Raw genomic sequence first — 21,640 nt, 5'->3', positions numbered from 1 at the left:
CAGGGCGACGGCGGCGCGGGGCAGGCCAGGGCCAGGGCCGAGGCCGAGGCCGAGGCCGAGGCCCGGGGCGGCGGCGGCTGCGCGGAGCCGTTGGCTGAGGCGGGAGGAGGCCACGGCGGGCTGACGGAGGACGGGGCGGAGCGAAAGGGGCGCGTTTCCGGCCAGCTCAGCAGCCGCCTTCCGGTCCTGCTGCAGCGGGGTGGGCGCCGTGCTGAGCAGCGGTACCCGCCGAGCCGGCCCGCCGCCGCCGCCTCGCTGGTGGACGGGGACAGCCGGCAGACATCAAGGGCCCGGCGAGGAAAGCGAGGACGCCTACGACAAGAAGCAGGACGAGGACCGGGAGGCGCCGCTCTCCGCCGCCGCCGCCATGCTGAACATCTTCCGCTCCATCCCCACGCAGATGGTAGGGCAGCCGCCACCGGAGGACCGGCCGCGCCCCGGGCCTCGGCCCCTTGTCGCCGCTGGCGACGCGGCTGCGTGCGGGTTGTAGCGTTGCCCTTCGGCCGTGCGGTGTCGGTGCCTGCGTGTGAGGAACTGCTGTTGGGGCTGAGGGGGGGCACTCCGTATGGTTTCGATCTTTTGGTCTGAAAAGTCGAGATTTAACGGGCTGTGAAATGACGGCGATGTACAGCTGCGCAAGGGAAACCCTCAGTAGCGGTCTGCCTGTGCTCGGCACGGCCAGAAGGCAAAGCGTTCTCAGCGAGAGCCGCGTTTTCTAAAGCCGTGCAAGCGCAGGTGACACACGCCCCGCGTCCTCTCAAGCATGTTACTCTTTTCTGGCGTTACGGCTCTTGCATAGCGGTATTAAGCGACCGGCAATGGTATTTTGAACTTGCGTGACTTACCCTGAACAGACAGTGCTTGCTTTTATTTTTGGATGATGTGGTCAAGAATAGAGGGCGGGTGCTAAGTGTGAATTAAGAGCTTAATTCTTTTACACTGGAAATCCAGACACTGTAAGAAAAATAATTCCAGCCTGGTTTGAAAGTTGAACAAAAAAAGCTGAGAACCTGCGGTCAGGCTGACTCTAGGCTCTAACCTGAAAGAGTTTAACTGGTAGGTTTGCGTTCTGGGTAACTGACAAAAACGTATCTCTTTCTACAGGACTACAAGGGCCAAAAATTAGCAGAACAGATTTTTCAAGGAATCATTCTTGTCTCTGCAGTAAGTATACTAGAACTATGGGCGCTAACAACAAGGGCTTTGTCTCCTGATCTTACAGACAACATTTTTTTCTGATTGTTTGGCTTAACTGGATCACAAAAAGCTTTAGACAAGATCAGAGGGGCTGTCGTGGATTACGACTTTTCTTCTTTCAGTCTTTTACTTTCATTATTGGCCTACAATTTTGAAAACAAGGTTAGAAAGATGTATGAACTGTGCTTTTGAAAAACCTGTATTTTTCTACTTAACTGCTACCCCCTGCCCCCAAGCTTAATCATGGCACGGGAAATGGGTTTATTTAAAGTTTGATTTTTTTAAAATTATTTTTCGCCCTCCCCAGGTAATTGGTTTCATCTATGGATACATCACTGAACAGTTTGGATGGACTGTCTACATAGTTATGGCTGGATTTGCTTTATCGTGTTTGGTAAGAATTTTTTTTTCCCCAAACCAGAAAACACATACACTATTTAACCTGAAATAATCATTAAATTAAGGGGCTGTCAGTACAGACAAAGGTTTGCTATATAACTCAGATTGTTAATACATATTTTTACTTTCTTTGATCCGAAGAAAGTCCTTTACAAACCAGTAAGTGCCTTTTCTCAAATGCTAGTAAGATTTTAGAGAACGCTGCAATTTAATACTGCTTTTGAATTAATTTTTCATTTCAATTGTATGTTACTTTTAAGTCAAGCTGATAGCACTGATAACAGAAAGCACAGTGAGGCTTTCTGTGCAGTAGTAGCTTGTCATGAAAATTCTGCAGCAGGCCCATGCCGACCAAGGAGAGAGGCTAGGACGCAAAGTATAGAATTACAAGAGTAATTCCTTATTCATGCACGTGAGGTGTCCTGTTCCAATGGTGGCACACCAAATGCGGTTTTACACATGGTTCTTATACCTTTCAAGCATTCAGATACAACACGATTTGACCAATTGCTACTTAACACACACATACTACTGTTTTGAAAAGCCACTATAATTCTATGGCATCATCATCCATCTGCTGCTTTCTTGATCTAAACCTCCCTGAAGCAGGTCTTGCTACAGTTACTTACCTACGATGCCAGATAATTGCAGGGTTTCACAGAGGTGTTAGAGGGGCTAGGATGCCGGCGATACCGTGTTAGTCCAGCAGTATCCTTTTTTTCTTCAGGGTGGGTGCTGTCAATTCTCCTCCTTGCAATAAGCTGGGGTCCTTTAGTCACGCTTACTTAAGCGTGACTATGCAGTATACAATCGAAACTATGTACGTTTATTTCTCTATAGTATGAAATGGTATGAACTTTTTTAAGACTAATTGGTACAATAGTTAGGGAATGAGATTTTCCTAACAAGCTCTACAAAACACTTATCTAGCATCTTGATTTACATGTTCTGACTTCATTCCTTTTCTCTAAGCTGACACTCCCTCCGTGGCCTATGTACCGCCGCAATCCTCTGAAGTGGCTACCTGTCCAAGAGTCAGGAACAGAAGAAAAGAAGCCAGCAGACAGAAAGCCAAAGAGACATGCTAAAAGCTAAAAAAAAAAATGTGGTTCTTCACACTGTTACTTTGTTAAATTTTGTTAAATGCATTTCCACTGGGAGATACTTCTTGGCTTAGTGTTTGGGTTCTTTCTCACTACTTTGTATACTATGGTGAGCACACCAAGATCTGCAGAGAGCATGAAGGCTCACTAAATTTTTCCTGGAGTTTCAGTGAAGTCACTGGGAAGGCAGGGTGGGGGGATTAACTTTAGAAGGCTACTGGAGGTCACATCTTACTCAAGTATGTTAGTAAAAAGGAACACAGTGAATCAAATCAAGTATAGCTAAGCTGTTGCTGTAGCCTAAAAAAAGATAATATACAGCTGGACTTCTACTAAAATATTTCTAACCATGTGTAAAACACAACCTGGCACTACTGACAGCTTAAGTACTGTAAAACAGTACATACCTCACAGTTCTGAAAAACGCTAAGAACTAGAATCTGTTCTAGAATAGGAGACTGCAGAGTGGCATTTTTTGTTTAAAATAAATTTGCCCGAGTAGAGAAAGTAACATCTTGACTCTGCATGGTACAATAGCTCTTAAAACTTTGTAACTTGAGCGTCTAGTATGTGAGAGTCAGCAGGATCCATAGGTATTGCACTTTTTTACTACTGGCTGTCATGTTAGTCTTCTTCGTAGATACTGGAGGTTACAATATTAAAGCTAGAGGCAAAGAAAGAGACAGGTTGTGCATTTAAAATTTTATTTTACAAGTTCAATTCCCTTTGACTTCTTTGTCCTTTAAAAAGAACACGTGCTTTTTCTGTAGTGATGGTACGTGACAATGCCTGTGCATGTCTAGGAACACAACCTAGATGCAAAGAAAGGGAAGAGCTAAGACGCCTATTTCTCTAAGTGGCCCTGGTCTTGGGCACTTTTCATTTGTAAAAGGGATTAGTATTTGTAAGGCAAAGGGATTTCTCCAGCTGGGACCATGGTAACCATGGCTGTGTTCCTTTCAAACATTTTCAGACTTATTTTATCCAGTTACCAAATACTTTCCACCACCTTGGTGATTGCCTTAGCAATAAAACACAAAAGCAAAGGCTCTGCTTAAAAGTAATACAGGTCCCCCTGCCCCCCAGCACTTTAACTTGGCAATTTACAGAACCTGGAGGGCTTTTGGTGCTACAAAAATTAGTAATTGTTTCTCCCTGCTAAATTTTCACAACTATTTAATGTAATAGCTTTTAGCCTATCACACCATAGCCTTGGCATAGATTTTGTTACCATATTTAGTATGTGACCATACCAAAAAACTTTTGCTATGACAAATTCAAACCAAAAGTTTTTTTTTATACTCCTTTGTATACAAAACTTGGTATCCATCCTTCTTTGCAGCTATAAAAAGCAACTTTTTAAAGTTTCATTAAGAGAATAAAAACTAAACAGAGTTTCTCTTCTGAGAAAGTGATAGCCTGGTTCACATTTTAACATGAAAATATTACTACAAGCTCTAACGGTTTTTTGCAAGTTCACCTCCTTATTCCAGCAAAGGAGATCAATGGATAAATGCAAGCTGGTTCAATCTATCAATGAGATATAAAACAGTCCTTTTCTCCAAGAAAAAAGTTCTGGTCAGAACTTTACATTTTCTTCAAGAAATTTCAGATGGCGTGCTTTCGCACTGTAACTTGCATATTTGTCTCCCATATGCTCCCGCAACTGCAGCTATTTAGAACACACACAAAAAAAAAAAAAAAAATACAAAATTTATTAACATTGAAAAAAGCAGGAACTACCAAAATATTAACAAAAAAAATACCAAAGCACTCAAGTGAAAGCAGCATGTGAAGTCTGACAACATAGATGGGAGGGAAGAAAAATGGAAGAGTCTTTGTTGTCCAAAGGCAAGAGAGTTCCAAATCCCACCTGACAATTTAAAATATAAATCAGATCTTCACAGGTTGTACTTACCCATGCAGTCCTTCATTTGTAACCAAGTTTTGAATCAAATGAGCTTGAGATACTGTTCACTCACCTCTGTTAGGAACAGACATTAAACTGTTTCTCACTTTGAACATAAGGGGCACAAGGCAAGTAATTTGAGGCAAAAAATTATGGCTCAAAAGAAATTATTATTGGAGAAATACTACAGAGTAAATTTGCATCCCTTGCATCTTCTAGAAACTCAGGGACCATGGTACAATTCTAAAGCTCCTATGCTTTCTGAAGAATCTGTGATTGAACATAGTCTACACTCAGAATCAAACTTTTTTAACATTGAAAATGACAATATACTTAGGCCTTTGCCTGCCAACGACTACTTTTTGGAATCAAGGTTTGCACTACTGTATCAATATCTAAAAAAAAAAAGGCAGGGAGGGGAGAGGGAGGAGTAAAGACCCTGCTCATTTATCCAGGTTTATAAAGAAATGGAACAATTTTATTATGAAAGACATTCACCTCTCTCTTCACTTCATCGTCTTCTTCCATGATGCTGTATGCCTTTTCAAGAAGTTTCACTCCCAATCCTTGCACCACATCAGATCTCAGGATTTCAACCATTCTCCTGATCTTGTCAGGAACTGATAACATATCTATTAAAAAAAAAAAAAAAAAAAACAAACAAAAAAAACCCCAAAACCCAATGCAGTCATAATTACTTTCAATATAGTAAATTTTCATACTCTATGCAGAAGAAGAATACGGGATGACTGTTGGGTATTACCACAGAATTCCAGCTGACCATTTGCATGTTATCTGAAATGGCTAGCTATAACGATCAAACATGGTGAATCAGAAGCATTCAGATGCTAACTGTTAAAACATTGATCAGTACAAAGTCAATGCAGATACAGTTTGCACAGTTAGGTCCGTGAACTTTATTTCAGGTAGTTCCTGTATACTATATTGCAAATATTATTTGAATGAAAAGTACTATTCTCTAATACTACTACACCACCAAAATATTTTAACAATTCAATCACTTGAATTTGCAGCAAGTGTAAAAAAAGTTTAATCACTGTAAAACATTAATGGCATAATTTCTGTCATCTGCCTGTCTCAAGAGTCTTTGAATCTTTTGCTCCCCAGCTGAAGCTGCCAAGAAGAGATAGTCATTTTATAAGGGTAGGCCTCCATTAGGAACAGAACTGAGAATGCTAGCTTGCTCTTTTAACCACTGAAATCACCCACACTCCTTTCATAGGATGGGTCACCTTCTGAAAATAAAATATCTGATCTAAATAAATTAAGTTTCAGCTTAGAAATGCAGTAGCCCTGTCATCCCAAATAGTACTAAGTAAATAGCTGGAGGATCTCACTATACAATACTTAGGAGTGAAAAAAACGGACAGAAAAAAAACCACAACCACCAAACTGAAATTTGTACCTTCAACACTCTGTCACACCTGTTTAGAGACAAACTCTTTCAACCTATTTTACTTTAGCTATGCAGAATCAACTTACCAGAGTAAAATCCAGTGTTCTCCCATTACTTTGCCTATCACCAGTCTAGTTACAAGTAGAATCCCTATCATTTAGAACAATAAGCACATGAAGGTCGGAGACTTCAGAAACCTACACTCAGCTTTTTCACTTGTTGTATAGTAAGTGCAGTCATACCAAATACAATTTTTTCTTGCTTTTTGGAACACATATACATACTTAAGGTCTAAATCAGACCTTAAATATGAAAAGTGATTCAATTCTTGCACCTGTATCTGTAGGAAAAAAGAGCTTGCCCAAATTCTGCAATGAGGATGAACTTCCATACTTGTACAAACCTCCACTATATTTAATGCTTTGTGTACAATTTCAGCTTTATCAGTAATTCACAAAGCTTTACAGCTATCAAATCATTTGAATGCCTTAAAAAAATCTTATTTCAAAACACTCAACTCCAACTGTTCATTTTGGAAGCTTCTAAATATAAGTCACATGGGGAAAAAAAGCATATCGCAGACCAGCTTTCTGTCTTCATTAATAATTACATAGATCGATCGCACATTCCTTTCATTGGCAAGTAAAACCACAACCACAGCAGTTTTGCACACAAAATTATTTAGAAGGATGTCTATTTCTGTAAGCATTGTTGAGACTTGAGAATAAATAAAGAGTGGATTCTGTTGCCCACTAGCAGGTTTTCTTTCATTATTAGCAGTCAACGATCATTCATTTAAACAACAACAGAGCAACAGACCTGAAGAAATCTCTTCCAATTTTAATTCCTCTGATTCATCAGGTGATTTTCCATGCAAAATCAAAGTGTCTCGATATTTTCTGTGAAGTTTAAACTCTGGGGCTGGAGTCGAGGTTACACAGCATTCAGAGTTCTCCGTAGAGTCCATTTTCAGTGTCCATGTCATTAGCTGCACCAAGTCATTCATTTCATTCATATTGCTTTTTCTAGTAGAGGAGAAATAAGATTTACTTCAGTCACCATTCATGATGCAATTTTCACCTTGCATTCAAAGGACTTTAAATAAGTTTAGTGAGGTCCTGCTAAGTATTCCATGTTAAATTATTTCTTGTGGGGCAGTTTTATCAATAGCAATGTTAGCAGTATTTCATCTAACAAAGGCTCAGAGCCCATTCACCTAGCAACAATTCACAATCCTATCGGCTACTGCTACCTGTGTAGCTGCACCTGTGGTAATGCAACAAATAATATTTTTGAAAAGTTGCTTACACTGACAAAATCAGAAATAAATTCAGCCTCATTCACAGGGGGAAGGAAGCATGTCGGCACCTTCTAACTCATGCTTTTAATGCATCCTGACAGTATATGTCCTTTGATGCTGGAATACTGATTTTCTGGGAAGCTACAGTTGACAAAAACCAGAGGTACACAATCACACGTCCCAGAAAGTTCAGCATAGAAAGTTTATAGTCACAGAGAGACAACAATTAAGTGGAGTTCGTTTTCTTTATGCATCACATACTTCTTCAACCACTCACTACATAGTGATGAAGTGTGAAAGCAATTCCTGCCATTTTTTTCCCCACTCCAAGTCAAGGTCCAATATAGCAGTGAAATCTCTTGCACAGTATTGAACAAAATACTTACCTCTCCTTGGAATCACCATCAGACTTATCTGTAGAGCTTGTGGAAGAGCTTAACTCATCATCAGACAGGCAATGGGTTTCTCTCTTTCTCTAAGTGAAGAGGGAATAAATGACAAAAATTCTAATAGCTGAAAGTAATTTATCAATATGGCATGAATTACTGTTCTTACACGGAAGAAACACTTTCAACGGCATATTTTTACAGACCCTGCTTGGTAATAGTTAAAAGATGTAACCTTTGGTTTTAAAAACAAGCTAATACACAGGACATCATCAACACACTTTATGAAATGCTTATGTGACAAGCATTACATCTCAGTCATGCAGTTTTAACCACTATAAATGCTTCACCAAGTGCCTCTATTAAAAACAATTAAATCATATATCTGTGTCGGTTCTTTGCCAACTATATTATAAAGTCATTACCCTTAGCCTGTTTATTGGTCTTTAATACACATTTTAAAACAGTATTTAAAACAGTTTTATCAGTTCAGTAAATTCCCAGCATTCCCTAAAATATACACAGATTTTAACCACTTGTGTCTCTACAGTCTTGTGTTCAGTGCATAGCATAATATGCAAAAACACCACTAGCATATACACGTACAAGTAGTGCATACGAACTTTATGTAATCTCAGTTTGTGAATGCAGATGAAGCTTTTGCATTTAGATACCAGTTATAAGCATACACACATAGGTAAAACATGCAAAATACTTTCCATGCAAGTGCTGGGCTGAGGAAAATAGAGCCTACACTTTGAATTTCAGACTAAAATTTCTTCACTGTTACTCTTCTGCATTTATTGGTATTAATAATGTTCCCCTGATGTTGCAGAAGATTGTCAAATGTATGTTTAAAACCTTAAAAAAGACTTTCTAATTAGACAAGGAAGAGAATGTTAACAAAAACTATTGACTTTTCGTCTAGCAACTATTCCTTATTGCCAGCACATAAATGTATGCACTTAGCATGACTACAGATTAAAAAACATAAAAACATTCAACCACCACTATCAAAGCAAAATTAGATGTACCAGGCTAAAGGGAGTGTGTTGTTAATAGAAATTTAGTAATAAAGGAGAGTTCAGGATAAACTTTTTCCCTTCCAAAATAAAATACAGACTGCAATCTAGAGAGCCCATGTAACAATCAGTAACAGTTCCCTAGTCTCTGACAAGTGGAGTGAAAACACACAGAGCCTCAAACATTAAACTGATCTTGCCAGACAAAAAAGTGGATTAGAGATCTGTACTCTACCCCAGGACCTACAAAGCAATATTTACAGAGAACTGTGCACTCTTACTGACTGAGAGTTTCTTCTACACATAGATTTTTTTTTAAATGTAATTTTCCTCCCAAATTGTGCCTGCATTTAAAGATTTCAAAAGGAGATGACCCCAGTTTACCTGAGAAATACTGGGATCTGATGAGGACTGGGCAACTTTAACATGATTTTCCATATGTGATTTTGCTTCAACTACTGCACTATTTGATGTTCGTCCTGCTGGAATCACTGGAAGGATGACATTTTTACAATATTTACAACTTAGCTGCATGTATTTTAAATTCATGTACATGCAAGGAAAAAAAAAATAAAATCTATCAACTGGCAGAAGACAGGCAGGTAGGTATTCTGTTAAGAGAAAACACTGAAGCTTCTATCTGAAAAGCGTATATTCTGCACTTCACGTACATTTCAAAGACAAGTTGTCACCACTAAACACAATTGAACATAACTAAGAAGCAGAAAAATACACACATGTTAACAGAAATTTTTATGTAACACAGAACTAGACCCTTAGTGCATCTTTCTGAAGATAGTAGTGAAGAACTGACAAGAATTTCTAATTTCTTCACAAAGAAGTTATTAGCCTACTTATACATAAAATGTTAGCATGCAAACATGAAAGTTACCAGAGGGAAACATCTCCTCCCGAGACTGTTTTAGCCTCCTTCGTTCTCTTGCTGACAAGGGCCGCTCCTTTAAAAGAAGTTAATTTTATATTAATTAGCAATTGTCATTATGGCTTTTGTTATCTAAGCACCTATAAAGCAAAAAATCCTTTTCAACTGACATGGAAGAGAGAGCTATTAGAGTAGACCTTCTGATCATCTAATAAATGCTTCATTATTTATTACAAAATGGTCTTGGTCAATGAGACTAATATGCACTCTAGAAAAGGAGCTTCTGCCCTCCGTGGTTCAGCAAGGCAGCTTCTCATCCCACACTGACCAGGTGCTTGACAGGACTTCCATTAGATGGGAAGCTACTATACATTCCTTTACTCACTATGCATGCACTCAGAGAACAAATTGCTCAGAAGGAATGAGAGACAAAAACAAGCTGACGCAGTATTCAGCACTAACCTTTGAAATAGCAACTTGACTGGTTTTGGTGCTATTTACAGATTCAGAGGCTTCAGCACCATGCTGCTCTGCACACCTCTGTGTTGCCTTTCCGTTTGTGTCAGAAGGAAAAGGTAAAGGCCGAGAAGCAACTGTTCTGAACTTGAAAGAGAAGCGAGCAAGAACTTATACCTTTTTTATTAAAAGTTAAAGTACTCTGCAATCTAGAAGACATTCTTGCATGGTAAGGCTCGATGCCAGAGGTTTCGGATCCTACTCTAACCTCTTCACATCTCCCAACCTTATCCCTCCCTCTCCACACCTGTTTGCATCCACTTCCCTTCCCTCCATCCCTACGTCTTGTCCCCCCTCCTCCCAGACTACTTTTAAGCCAATGCCTTTGCAACAACTGTCCCCACCCTCAAATAGCAAAACCCAAGAGAGAAACAGGGTATCAATCACCAATAACCCTCTTCTCTATCCTTGTATAGCCAGTGCCTTTCCCCAAAGAAATCTCTCTGCTCAGTGTAGAAGCATTGACGGAAGCCCTATCTTATGTGCATGACAAGATTTTCTTCTTGCACTCATAAGCTCAGGGCAGCCATTACGCATGTCCGCTCTAAAGTACTAGTAATCTACTACCCACTACAAGTAGCCTTATCCGCAACAGTCAGGAAAAGTACTGCTATATATTTTGTAGTCACATACAGTGAGAAGTCCTGATTAGAATTGCTAGGAAAGACACTAGCACAGCAAAGGCAAAGCCCACAGTTCACTCTGTTTCCTTGCCCCTGTGTGGCACACCCACCTCACACCTGTGAGGGTTATTGAGATTTTCAGAGATTTACAGACTGCTTCTACAGGACATCTTGAGTGTTCTGCATTTTGTTACCAATTAAGTTATACAGATACAGATGAAACAAGAACAGCATTAAAAACCCCACCCTTTAAAAAAAATAGGTCCCATTTTTAAAGAGTAAAAAACACAAGAGTCTGAAAGGAAAGAGGAAAATTATTTTTTTAGTATCTGCACCTTCTCTGAACAGACTTCAGCTAGCTCTCTTTTCTTCTGCCGTCGCTGCCGTGAGAGAGAGGGTTCACTGACAGAGCTATGAGGCTGCAAGTGGGAGGTAATTTTTTCCTGAGCATCTCCCAAAGCTCCATGACAGACATCGTCCTAATAAGTAAAAGTATTTTTAAAAAAATGTAGACACGCCATTTCCAGATTTACACATACACACCTTTAAAAAAAAAAAAATCAACACAGGCCACTTTATTTGGACTGCATCCACCTTAACATATCAGTTATAACCACAATAAACTCTTACTTGATAGACAGTTAGAAAAAAGACGTGCTGTACCAGCATTTTTAAGCTACTAAACCTTCAAAGAAGGACACTTACTTGAATTACAACAGGAACAAACGGTGCTAGCAGCTTTTCAGTAGAATCCAAGCTCTACAATAGATAATGATTTCTCATTAGAAAAGTGTGTATGAAAATCTCATTGTAGACCAAAACGCAATGAAAAGGCAACTACCACCTATTATCCCCCCATCCAAATCAGGACCAACTCAAGATTAGCCAGAACATTTCCATCATCTAGATGCAAGCCTAAAATTACTTCACAGTGCTACCTTTGCAAATCTGAAGCCAAGGCTCCTAACTACTTAAGCATCTCAATAGTTGCATCAGCAGCATCCTACTTTGACAGAAAAACATGTGCAGCAGCTCTCTAAATTTTAAGAGCTGGCCATTTGTTAAATCTAGTTCAAAGTCTACTTCAAGTAAGCATAAATGCATTACCAGGTCAGGTTGTTTCTGGTCTTTTGATACAGGCTGCAGGAGTTTCAAAGTGTCGCCATCTTCTTCTATAGCATCTGCAGAAGACTGCTTAGACTCAACATTTTCAGTTTTAAAAGCTTGCTTTGCTCTTTGCTGTAGTCCATCTTCCTTAATTGGTGGGCTACTGGATGTTATTTTAGAACTCCCTGGAACATTTAAATACTTTGCTTTATTATTCTCTGGAATATGCTCACTGCCACACTTCTCGCTTCCATACTTCGTTCTTCCAGATGGTAAGATATCAATATTCACTTCACTAACTGTAGCTAAGGAGTCTCCCAGGTTGTTCAAATCATTATTGCTTGGTTTTCTTTCCAACTCAACAGCTGGTTTCTCTGAGGGACAAAATTTGGTGGCTTTATATTTGATGATGCAATCTTCTTCATTCTGGAATTAAAAAGGAAACAAAAAAATTAATTACCTTTTGGGTATTATGCACATATTAAAGAATACTCTAAGCACCAAAGGAAAATCATTAACATACCAGAGTACATAAACTGCAAGGAAATTATGATCAAGTACAGATTAAGATCCTCAAAAAAGCTGCAACCCACATTTTTAAAGAGATACACACTGTATTTGCAAATCACCTATTTCAGGCATTGGTTTATAAACATGCAGTACACCTACCTTTCACCAGGACCATGAAAGAAAAGTTGTATGGGAGAAGCCAACAAGTACCAACAGTTTTTAAGATGACATCACCATGTACATTCAGTATTTCAGCATTAAAAGCTTAAACCCAGAACAGCAGACTCATTACAGAAAATAAAACAACATGCACATGATTAACCATTACAAAAGATTTGTTCTAACCACTGGAAAGAATTCCAACAATAAACAATGTTTGGTTGTAACTATAATTAGTTTTTTTCCCAGTCAAAAACATGTATTTAAAAATTGATTACCACTCACCATCATATTTTTGAAAAAATATTTGACCTCAAATACTCCACAAGTAACTCACTGACTCACAAATGAAAAACCAGATGTTCTTTAGTTAACATCTTATAATTAAGACACTGCAATTAGCTTTACTGATCTACAGCTGCTTATTTACTTCCACTCTTGCCTAAACACAATTCCTTCCTTAATACGAATTTTACACATTGCTAGGAATCAGATCTATATTCTCATGCATGCTCAAGGCACTTCTTATAACGCTGGTTTTCTCCTCTAGAAAAAGCAAGTGGGTTTTGTTTTGTTTTTTTTCTTAAAGAAAAAAAATATATATCTCTTACAACTTTGTATTTCTTGGCTTGCTCAGAGGAGTGGTTTTGGTGTGTAACATTCCTGATATGAGATTCATTCTTTACTGAGACCACAGAACAAGGATCTTTAGGTTTAGAATTCACTGTTTTCCTATTACTTCTGGTAGCTTTCCTGTAAAGAAAATAAAAGTTGCTCATTCAATCACGATCAACAAGACCTTAAGATATTTCTTTAGATTATACTAATTAAAAAAATCCACTTGAAAAAACAGCTTACAGAGAGTATAAGATACTGAGCTTTTTCAACAGACTGTGTACAACATACTCATTTTCATCTTGATAAAAAGGAGCTTAAAAGCACCATTCAGACTCTGCCAGCAATGTACACTTGTTCTGCATAACACCAAGATCAGTTCTATCTGGAAGCAGTAAATAATTGACTAAACCTGACAAATAAAAATAACTATATCAGTAAATATCAAAAGGAACTTGGTATTACAACTCTCAGCTGATAAATGCCTTAAAGAACCACATGGAAAGATGTATATTTCCTTTCGCTTCCTTGAAAATACTGGTGGTGGTTTTTTTTTTTAACTCTCTGAATAAGCTCTGCAATCCTAACTTTCACAGTTTTATTCTGCATTTGCAGAAAAAACTAGTTTCCATTCTAATTCTCTCCTATTTCTCAAAGAATCTAAAGAAACTCATGTTCACATGCTTTGTAACTGCACATAACTCATTTTATCCTGCTACAAAAAATAGGAAAAGTTGTAAAACAGAGACCACAGTAACATGAATATTTTGCACAGAATCACTCAAATGAAAATATCTTACGCCTTCGTGGCTTCCAAAAACAAAGAAATTTGGTGCTTGATATATGGCTGTCGTAATATGCTTTTCACACTAGGTCTTTCCTCAGGTTTTTTACTGAGCATAGTTCGTATTATTTCGACCAACTGGGGGCTGTAATCCTTTGGCATGGGTGGCAACTGTAAAAGGAAAGGGAAGTCTGATATTATTTAACAGATTTGTCAATAGGGGCTACTGCTAGATTATTTATGCATGACAGTTATATTCAGCTACATACTCTGTGTAAAAAAATAGTCCCATTGTTCATATGCTGAAAGTTACCCAAGTGCTTAACATCAAACAGAATATAGAAATTCTAAGTGTTTTGTCTAAGAACTGTAATTTTTTATTAATATCAGCAGTTAAAGTTCTGTGGATAGGCTTAAAAATTTATATAAAATAAATCCATATTAACTTCATTATATGCCAAAGCAAGACAGATACTTAAATAAGCTAGTCTTACCTAACAGGAAAATGGCATCAACATGAATAGTGATGTAACTTTTTGCACAACGCTTAAAGCAGAAACAAATTAAGAAAGTAAGTCATCTCAGAACTTTGAAAATTAATCAATATACTGGTTACACAAAAGGGTAACAAGAAACCCTAGCTATAGCTACAAACAAGTAACTCCCTGGGTCTGATATTACATCATATACTATCATGAAATACCAGTCTTACAACAGACATGATGATGCATGTAACATGCAAAATATGTTCAACTCCATGCAGTATTTCTGATTGGAAAAGATAATCTCAAGTTCTAGATGGAAAAATCGAAGCACAGATAAAAAAAATTTAAACATTTTTACCTTTCCTTCAATAATTCGATAAACCAAAGAGTTCATGTCTTTAGCATTAAAGGCATGTTTCAGTGTAGCCATTTCATAAACGCAGCAGCCTAATGCCCAAACATCAGACTGAAAAAAAGGGGAAAAAAAAAAGTTTTGGGAACTTTTTATTAATTGTAGAAGTTTTATCTCCAGACTTAGTCACCTGCTTTCAAAGAGGCCTTTAATGACAGTAAACTAATTAAGACCATTCTATTGCAAACTTTTGGGTTCAGTCACACTCTTTTATTTTTAATTTTGATCAACTGAATTATTTTCTTCCAAATATCACCAGATTTTTCCAAAAAGAAGTGTAAAAAGTTGCTGCTTCTAGGAGGTTTTGTTTGGGACAATATCAGTTCTAACTGGCAAATGAAAATCTTTTGATTTTTCATTGAAAGAACAGTTTTCCCTCAGCTCTTGCTCATTGTAGACAGTCATATTTATGGTGCGTGTGGTTTGCAGAAAGACCTGAGCAGGTGTACATGAGCACGTTTGCTTTATTTTGTTTTATTTTCAATTCACAGCAACTCTGCTTATTTCTCTACTTAATTTTTTTTAATGCTCCTGTTATGTCTAATACAGACTTTTGAGTAAAGAGCTTCCTGTCTGTTATATAATAAATTTAGAAAATGCAGCTAACACAGACCGATATTTTTGTTTACATTGGCATAGTGTGATAGGTACATGAAGCCTTCTGAACACCTTGGCTGGGATAACTTTTCACATACTATGATTTCCCACTTACTGCAGCAAACACAGTTCCAGAAATAAAGGTTCCTGCAAATCTCTTCCCTATTTTTTGCTTTGGTCTTCGGGAACGTTAAAAAGAGTTGGAAGCAATATGAAATTAAAAACAATAGATAAGATTGTAATGTTCTCAAACAAACAAAATAAGTTGTCTAATGAAACAGAAACAACATCTGCATTAACATACTCTACCTTGTAGTTGTAGGGTTTGTTAGAAAAGAGTTCAGGGCTCATGTAGTATGGTGTGCCTATGAGAGTGCTGGCCATGTCATACTGGTTTTCCAACACTCTGGCTATTCCCAGGTCACCCACTTTGATTATATTTGTTCGTGTCAGAAAAACATTTTGAGTTTTAAGATCTCTGTGCAGAATGTGCTTTTCATGTAAATACTGGGGGGAAAAAAACATATAAATAGAGTTAAGTAACTCCTAATTGGTTTTTCTACACTGAAAAGTAAAGTCACGTTACACAAGTCAAAGAGGAAAAATACAAATGCAGAAAAGACACATACATCACTATCAAAGTCAGGAGTGCTCCTGCTAAAGACAGTATTAGTGAATTAACATTAAGAATGACTGATATAGGCAGGGACCCAAAACTCGGCACTGCTTTACTGAAATCTCCCTGTGTGTCTCTAACAAGCCAGCACAAAAGAGGAAATAAAAATGTAAAGTTAAGGCTCAGACGTTAACTCGCTTTCTGCTGCCTCCATTTCTTGACAATCATTTCTCAGTCTTAAGTATAAAATATCAGTGGAAAATACAATGTGAGCTTTGTGTAAAGAGGGAAGAAAATTAGTCTTATAATAAACATGAACAGGCAGTACTGTAGACCTGGCATATGTCTGATCACAACAGACAATTTTAAGATAGAATCTTCTGTCCAATTTCTTATTTCTTAGTGTTAACATTTATATCTGGTCTTTATCACTGTAACAATTGTCTTTAATGTTTGATAACCTCCAGTTGCGATATTTCAATAGAGTGAGTTAAGATTTAATAGAAGTGAGGAATTAATAGTCTAAATTTACCATTGAAAACCACCAGCAAAACTACAGAACACAAAATGCTTCTGAAATAATAATTTCTTTTTAAACTACACTTCGTAAATTTAATCTAAAATTTCAAACCAGAGAAGCGTTTCAGACTAGAATTGCAAACACCCTGGAGGTTACCACTGTCTACTGTGATACATAGGTGTAGACATAAAATATGACAGCAATTTCTTACCTAAAATAGTTAATTTGACTGCAATGACCTGTGAACATTTTTAATGTACTAATAACCACTGTATTTAGATGCCAACCCAACCAAACTGGAATTCAAAGTCTGCAGCCTAACAGTGGAATTTTTAAATGCAGAAAGAGCCAAATTGTATCTGAAGGTGACAAAGTTATACTTTATTTTACCTGCAGTGCCATGGCAATCTGAACAAACCACTCCACCACCTGATTCTCAGGCAAAAGTTTGCCCTTTTGCTCTTTAAGTTTGTGATACAGATCTCCTCCCTCGCAGAATCCCATAACAATATATAATAGGCCATCCTCCCCCTGCCAGGACTCTCTGTAGGTGACTATGTTCGGGTGTTTCAGCTGGGATAACAACTGTGCCTCTTGTTCTGCTGCTTTCCTCTCTCGGTTGGAAGCATTTTTAAGGTTTAACTTTTTGATGACATACTGTAAAAGAAATTGCAAGGTATATCATGAGAGATGAAGTAACTACGTGGAAGCCCTAGGGAATTCCCCAAATCTAAAGGAAATACAGTATTTGAAATCTCCACACGTTATTCTACAGGGAGACTGCAATTTGTCTAGCAGTTACATATCATTTCTACCATTACACCGTAAAAATGGAACAGGTGTGGCTATTCTATCCATCTCCCCGAATAAAACTCTGCACAGGAATTTTGTGGTGGTTTGCTTTCTTTTGACTGATGTTTACTTTTTTTTCCCCCCACTCTCATTTTAAATGTGTTTCTATCATTCGTGTCTTAAGCCTGAAATACCTGTTTGTGCATCACAGTTACTCTCAAAATGAGCCATGTCAATAGTAACTTAAAAAATATAACAACATTAGGGAAAGTATGCAGTCATATGCAAAAAATTATAATGGATGCCTAGGATAAAATTCATCTGGTTAGACTTATTTTGCTCTTCTCTGCTAGAAAACCAAACCCAACTCCTTTCATTTAATTTTAAGGAAAGGTGGACTTTTCCTTTCACTTCTTCAGAAATGAAATATATGTTCTTTGTAAAAAAAAGAGAAACTCAAGAAATAACATCTCACAAATTTGGCGAACATAGATCATACATTTGAAGACCAAAAAAGTTGTTAAAATCTCAGTTTCAAGGCTTAGATTACAAATTCCCCATTGTCATATTCACAAGAAATACTTAATAGACCCGAATTTCTGAATGCACAAAATAATGCTGAACTTTTCAAGTCTGTTCGTTCTTTTCTTAAAAAACTTGTACCTGGCAGAAGACCTCCAAGGCAGAATTGACTTGGGATTAATTGCTTTGTATAAAAAGTCTAGAGAACAGTGAAGCATGGGAAAATGGGAAAAATGTCTCTATCGGGAAAAGAAATGTAGCAAGTAGAGATGCAGTTGGAGGGCAGGGACAGTTAGGGGTACATTGAAAAAATACTTTCTCAAAAACCTGAACACAGATGTAATTTACGTTTTTTAAAACCTGACCTAAAACTATCTGTTGCATTTATGAGTTTCTGCATATGCAGGCTTAAACTTATTCAAGAAGAAATGAACTACTACCGGGTACTAGAGACTCTTGGTCTTGCTAAAAGAGCCAAAAGGTCTTATGCTCATTGCTAAATTTCTTTTATTCTGCATTAAGATGAGTTTAGAATTTTTTTAAAACTAGATATGAAAGCTGTTATTTACTTCCTTAATATGTACTACATCAAATGTATTTCTAAGGAATTTTAGGTTTTCGCAAAAATATACTTGAAGCTGAAGATGAGACAATAAAATCCATAGCACACATTCATCATACACAGCACCGATATTTAGGTCTGACCTGGCCCCCTTCCTGATGTAAATTTTGCGGTAATCACTTTTAGTGCACCAGCTTTCCACAGAACAATCATGCCATGGTACATACCTGACTCCTCTCTTACCTGAGAGCTCTTAAATCAAAATATCTTTAAAAAAAATATTATTTATTCAATTTCAGTAATTGAGTAAATAAATCCTCAGCAATTGCTTATGGTGTCTACTTCCCAGGCTGGCCCTATTAATTTAGTCCAGAACGTTTAATTAGTGTTGAGGAAGACTGCCCCCTATATACTAAGGGAATCAATTAGGCAGAAATCAACAGTACCTCCTGATTTTGTGTTTCAGAAGTCTGCTGGATATTAGACAAGCTACTCAATTCTTATCACCTGTGACAATGCACAGCTCCCAAGAGGAATATAAGAAAACTAATTGTGTACAGCATCATCTAACTTTAAAGTAAAATAGAAATGCTGTAACTACTGTGTTCTGTGTCACAAGTCAACTACAACTGTATCTTTGGGCATGGAAACCCAAAGCTTTTAGCTTCATATCAGCATCTATCTTTAGATGATATACAACCAAAATGCAAAAAGCATGCACATAGCCTAACTTTAAACATGGCATCGGTTATATTTGCCTTAATGAGCATGTTATCTTGGCAAGATTCCCATAAAGTCCACTGAGATGCTCTTCTGCCTTATTTGATACCAAATCGTGTACAAATTGGGTTTGGGGTTTTTTTGTTTGTTTTAAACATTTGGAGCCACTTGGCCTTCTCCACAAAAACAACCCCACCATTCAGTTAACAGCAAATACGCTTAAATACAATATAATTTCTTTCACAGAACATGTAGCACTATGCCAAAGTCACAACAAAAAATTTCAATCATCCTGCTACAGAAGAAAGTTTATAAAAGTTGGCAAAAGATAAGAGACAGTAAAACACATCAAATATTTAAGATAAAATAACAACGATAAGGAAGCAAGGCTCTTGCCAATGTTAATGATCAGCAGCATGACAAAGAGGTGAAAGCCAAGGACCTGTATACGGTTAAAAGTCACCTCAATGCACTGTTTACTTTTAGGATGATGAGGTTAGCAACTCTGTGGACATTGGACTATGCACCGTGGTGACTGGCCCAGAGCGAACAAGTGCTGCCATTGCTGCTACCCAACCCACAGGTCGCAGGGATTTGCCTTTGGATTCCAGCCTCTTCCCTGCCTTTGTCCGGAAAGGACGTGCCCTCTGATCGCCACCAGGCGCAAACGCTTCTCCCATCATCTCTAGTCAAAATCCTGGGCATAAGGCTCACACCCAAGGTTTCTGCAGTACTTCTCTGTGGATGTTCTCCATGCCCATTTCTTTATCCTCTTGTATTTTCTATCAAACACATCTGCTTTGGCCAGGCAACACAGATTATTTCAAATTTCCAATGAAAATGGCAAAGAAAAAAATGCTTGCATTTCAAATCTGACATAACTTTGCCCAGTTCTGCCGCAGTCGACACAGCAAACACAAAGCCCATCTTCCTCCAGCAGAGTTGATGACAGCAAAAGCCAACACCAGAAGCTGTTTTCTTCCATCCTTGCTATCTTTATCCCCACCACACGTGCATGTCCTGAAGAGACTACACGAGCAGTAACAAGCCAACAGCAACCTTTTCTGCTTCACGCTAAAAAAAGCGGGCTGTATTTTCCTGTCACCCAAAGGACTACCAAAACTAGGTTTCCCTCCCCCAAAACAAGACGTTATACATTTAACAAAACCCTAATAAGCAGTTTTATTTAAATGGAGAAAAAAAAAAAAATGAGGATTTTGGGGGTTTGGTTTGGGGTTTTTTGAGATTAAAAGGGGCGGGGGGGGGGGGGGGGGGGAACAGTCTTCTCCACACCTTTAAGAAAAGTCTTCACAGACAAGGGAGGAAAACAGGAACACCTCAACGGGCAAGCCCAGCTGATGTGCCTGCGGTCGCACCTCAACACCAGGCCTCGGGCACGGCTGCACCCTGACACCAGGCCACAACCCTGGCCGTGCCCGGGGCGGTCGTCAGGGCCACACGCCAAGGCCGGGCCACAGGTCGCACCCCCAAACCAGGCCACGGCCCCAGCGGCACCCCCAGACCAGGCGACGGCCATTCCCCTCACACCGAGACTCGGCCGCAGCCGTGCCCCCTGCGACTAACCCTTCGCTACCTGCTTGCTGTCCTGCTGGTGCCGCACGAGGCTCACCTCCCCGTAGCTGCCCTTCCCCACGGCTCGGAGGAAGCAGTAGGCAGCCAGGGGCATCCTCCCGCCGCCCCGGCCCGGTCAGTGCCTGGCGGCCGGCGCCTCCGGTACCCGCCCGCCCGGCAGCGCGGCCACCGCTGCCATAGAGATCCCCAGGGCCCCCCACAGCCATAGAGAGTACGCCGTAGCGGCGTGCAGAGCGGACCGCCGCACGTCTCTATGGGGCGAGCGCTTCGCGGCGCTGCGGCGGCCATTTTGGAAGCGGGTGAGGCGGCCATGTTAAGAGTGGGCAGGGAGCTTGAGGGAGAGGTGAGGCAGGCGGCAACTAGTCGTGGTGAAGCTGGCTTTCCCTTTTGTTACGGTCCGAGAAACAAAGCTGTCCCCTCAAAAGCAGTGTCTGACGAGGGTCTTTGGCATGCCGCTCCATGAGACCTGTGTGCTGAGCTTTGGGGAATAGTGAGGACAGGGACGCGGTGACAGCCCTGTGGGCAGCTGTGCCACAACGCCCCATAGCCCGCAACGGGCCCCACTGCCCTGCTGTGCACCCTGGGGCATGAGATGGCCACGGAGGCCTGGCAGAGCACAGCTGCTCTACAGAGCCATCCTCTCACCTTTGGATGGGCCAGAGTATTGGTTTTAAAAGCTCCAGACTAATTTAAAAGGACCTCCTGGACCTGTCCTGTGTCCCTCACACAGCTGCGCGTCTCAGAAAGCTGACTGCAGGAAAAACAGAAAATACCCCAAATTCTGTGACCTTGAATACTTTATTATCACTGAGCATTTAACTCCCGGACCTGAAAGTTTGTGTTTCATAGAACCGAAGAGATGAAACCAGTTGAAAAGATTAAGAGAGAACT

The 21,640-nt window shown here is 39.3% G+C and overlaps 2 protein-coding genes across 5 annotated transcripts; one reads left to right on the top strand and one right to left on the bottom strand.

Annotated features, from left to right (window-relative positions):
* Positions 1 to 140: 140 nt before the first annotated feature.
* Positions 141 to 4,412, top strand: SPCS1 (signal peptidase complex subunit 1). The gene is made up of 4 exons (XM_049826413.1): positions 141 to 403; positions 1,105 to 1,164; positions 1,505 to 1,591; positions 2,569 to 4,412. The coding sequence occupies exons 1-4, from the start codon at positions 368 to 370 to the stop codon at positions 2,689 to 2,691; spliced, it is 306 nt and encodes a 101-aa protein (XP_049682370.1). The 5' UTR covers positions 141 to 367; the 3' UTR covers positions 2,692 to 4,412.
* Positions 4,233 to 20,977, bottom strand: NEK4 (NIMA related kinase 4). 4 transcript variants are annotated; one of them, XM_049826393.1, is made up of 16 exons: positions 20,787 to 20,977; positions 16,951 to 17,217; positions 15,734 to 15,931; positions 14,774 to 14,881; positions 13,947 to 14,101; positions 13,143 to 13,284; positions 11,863 to 12,288; positions 11,461 to 11,514; positions 11,091 to 11,234; positions 10,079 to 10,219; positions 9,626 to 9,692; positions 9,118 to 9,224; positions 7,712 to 7,800; positions 6,845 to 7,050; positions 5,107 to 5,240; positions 4,233 to 4,371 (listed from the first exon to the last, which is right to left on the bottom strand). In XM_049826393.1, exons 1-16 carry the CDS (start codon positions 20,841 to 20,843, stop codon positions 4,279 to 4,281), a joined length of 2,388 nt encoding a protein of 795 aa, XP_049682350.1. In that variant the 5' UTR covers positions 20,844 to 20,977; the 3' UTR covers positions 4,233 to 4,278. The 4 variants fall into 4 exon arrangements, with proteins under 4 accessions (XP_049682350.1, XP_049682349.1, XP_049682351.1 ...); XM_049826392.1 differs by having other exon boundaries at positions 20,751 to 20,976; XM_049826394.1 differs by lacking the exon at positions 14,774 to 14,881 and having other exon boundaries at positions 20,751 to 20,977.
* Positions 20,978 to 21,640: the final 663 nt, after the last annotated feature.

Source organism: Accipiter gentilis, chromosome 23, assembly GCF_929443795.1.
Source record: "Accipiter gentilis chromosome 23, bAccGen1.1, whole genome shotgun sequence".
Classification (NCBI taxonomy): Eukaryota; Metazoa; Chordata; class Aves; order Accipitriformes; family Accipitridae; genus Astur; species Astur gentilis.
This window is presented reverse-complemented; position numbering and strand designations above follow the sequence as displayed.

What these genes read in the sequence shown, in the direction of transcription:
- SPCS1 (XM_049826413.1), top strand. Translation starts at nt 368, where the DNA reads ATGCTGAACATCTTCCGCTCCATCCCCACGCAGATG. An exon ending in GCTCCATCCCCACGCAGATG is followed by an intron (nt 404 to 1,104) that starts GTAGGGCAGCCG and finishes CTCTTTCTACAG; the next exon opens with GACTACAAGGGCCAAAAATT. An exon ending in GATTTGCTTTATCGTGTTTG is followed by an intron (nt 1,592 to 2,568) that starts GTAAGAATTTTT and finishes CTTTTCTCTAAG; the next exon opens with CTGACACTCCCTCCGTGGCC.
- NEK4 (XM_049826392.1), bottom strand. Translation starts at nt 20,843, where the DNA reads ATGCCCCTGGCTGCCTACTGCTTCCTCCGAGCCGTGGGGAAGGGCAGC. An exon ending in AAGCCAAGAAATACAAAGTT is followed by an intron (nt 12,289 to 13,142) that starts GTAAGAGATATA and finishes TTTTAATTCCAG; the next exon opens with AATGAAGAAGATTGCATCAT. An exon ending in CAGATCCCAGTATTTCTCAG is followed by an intron (nt 7,801 to 9,117) that starts GTAAACTGGGGT and finishes CTCTTCACTTAG; the next exon opens with AGAAAGAGAGAAACCCATTG.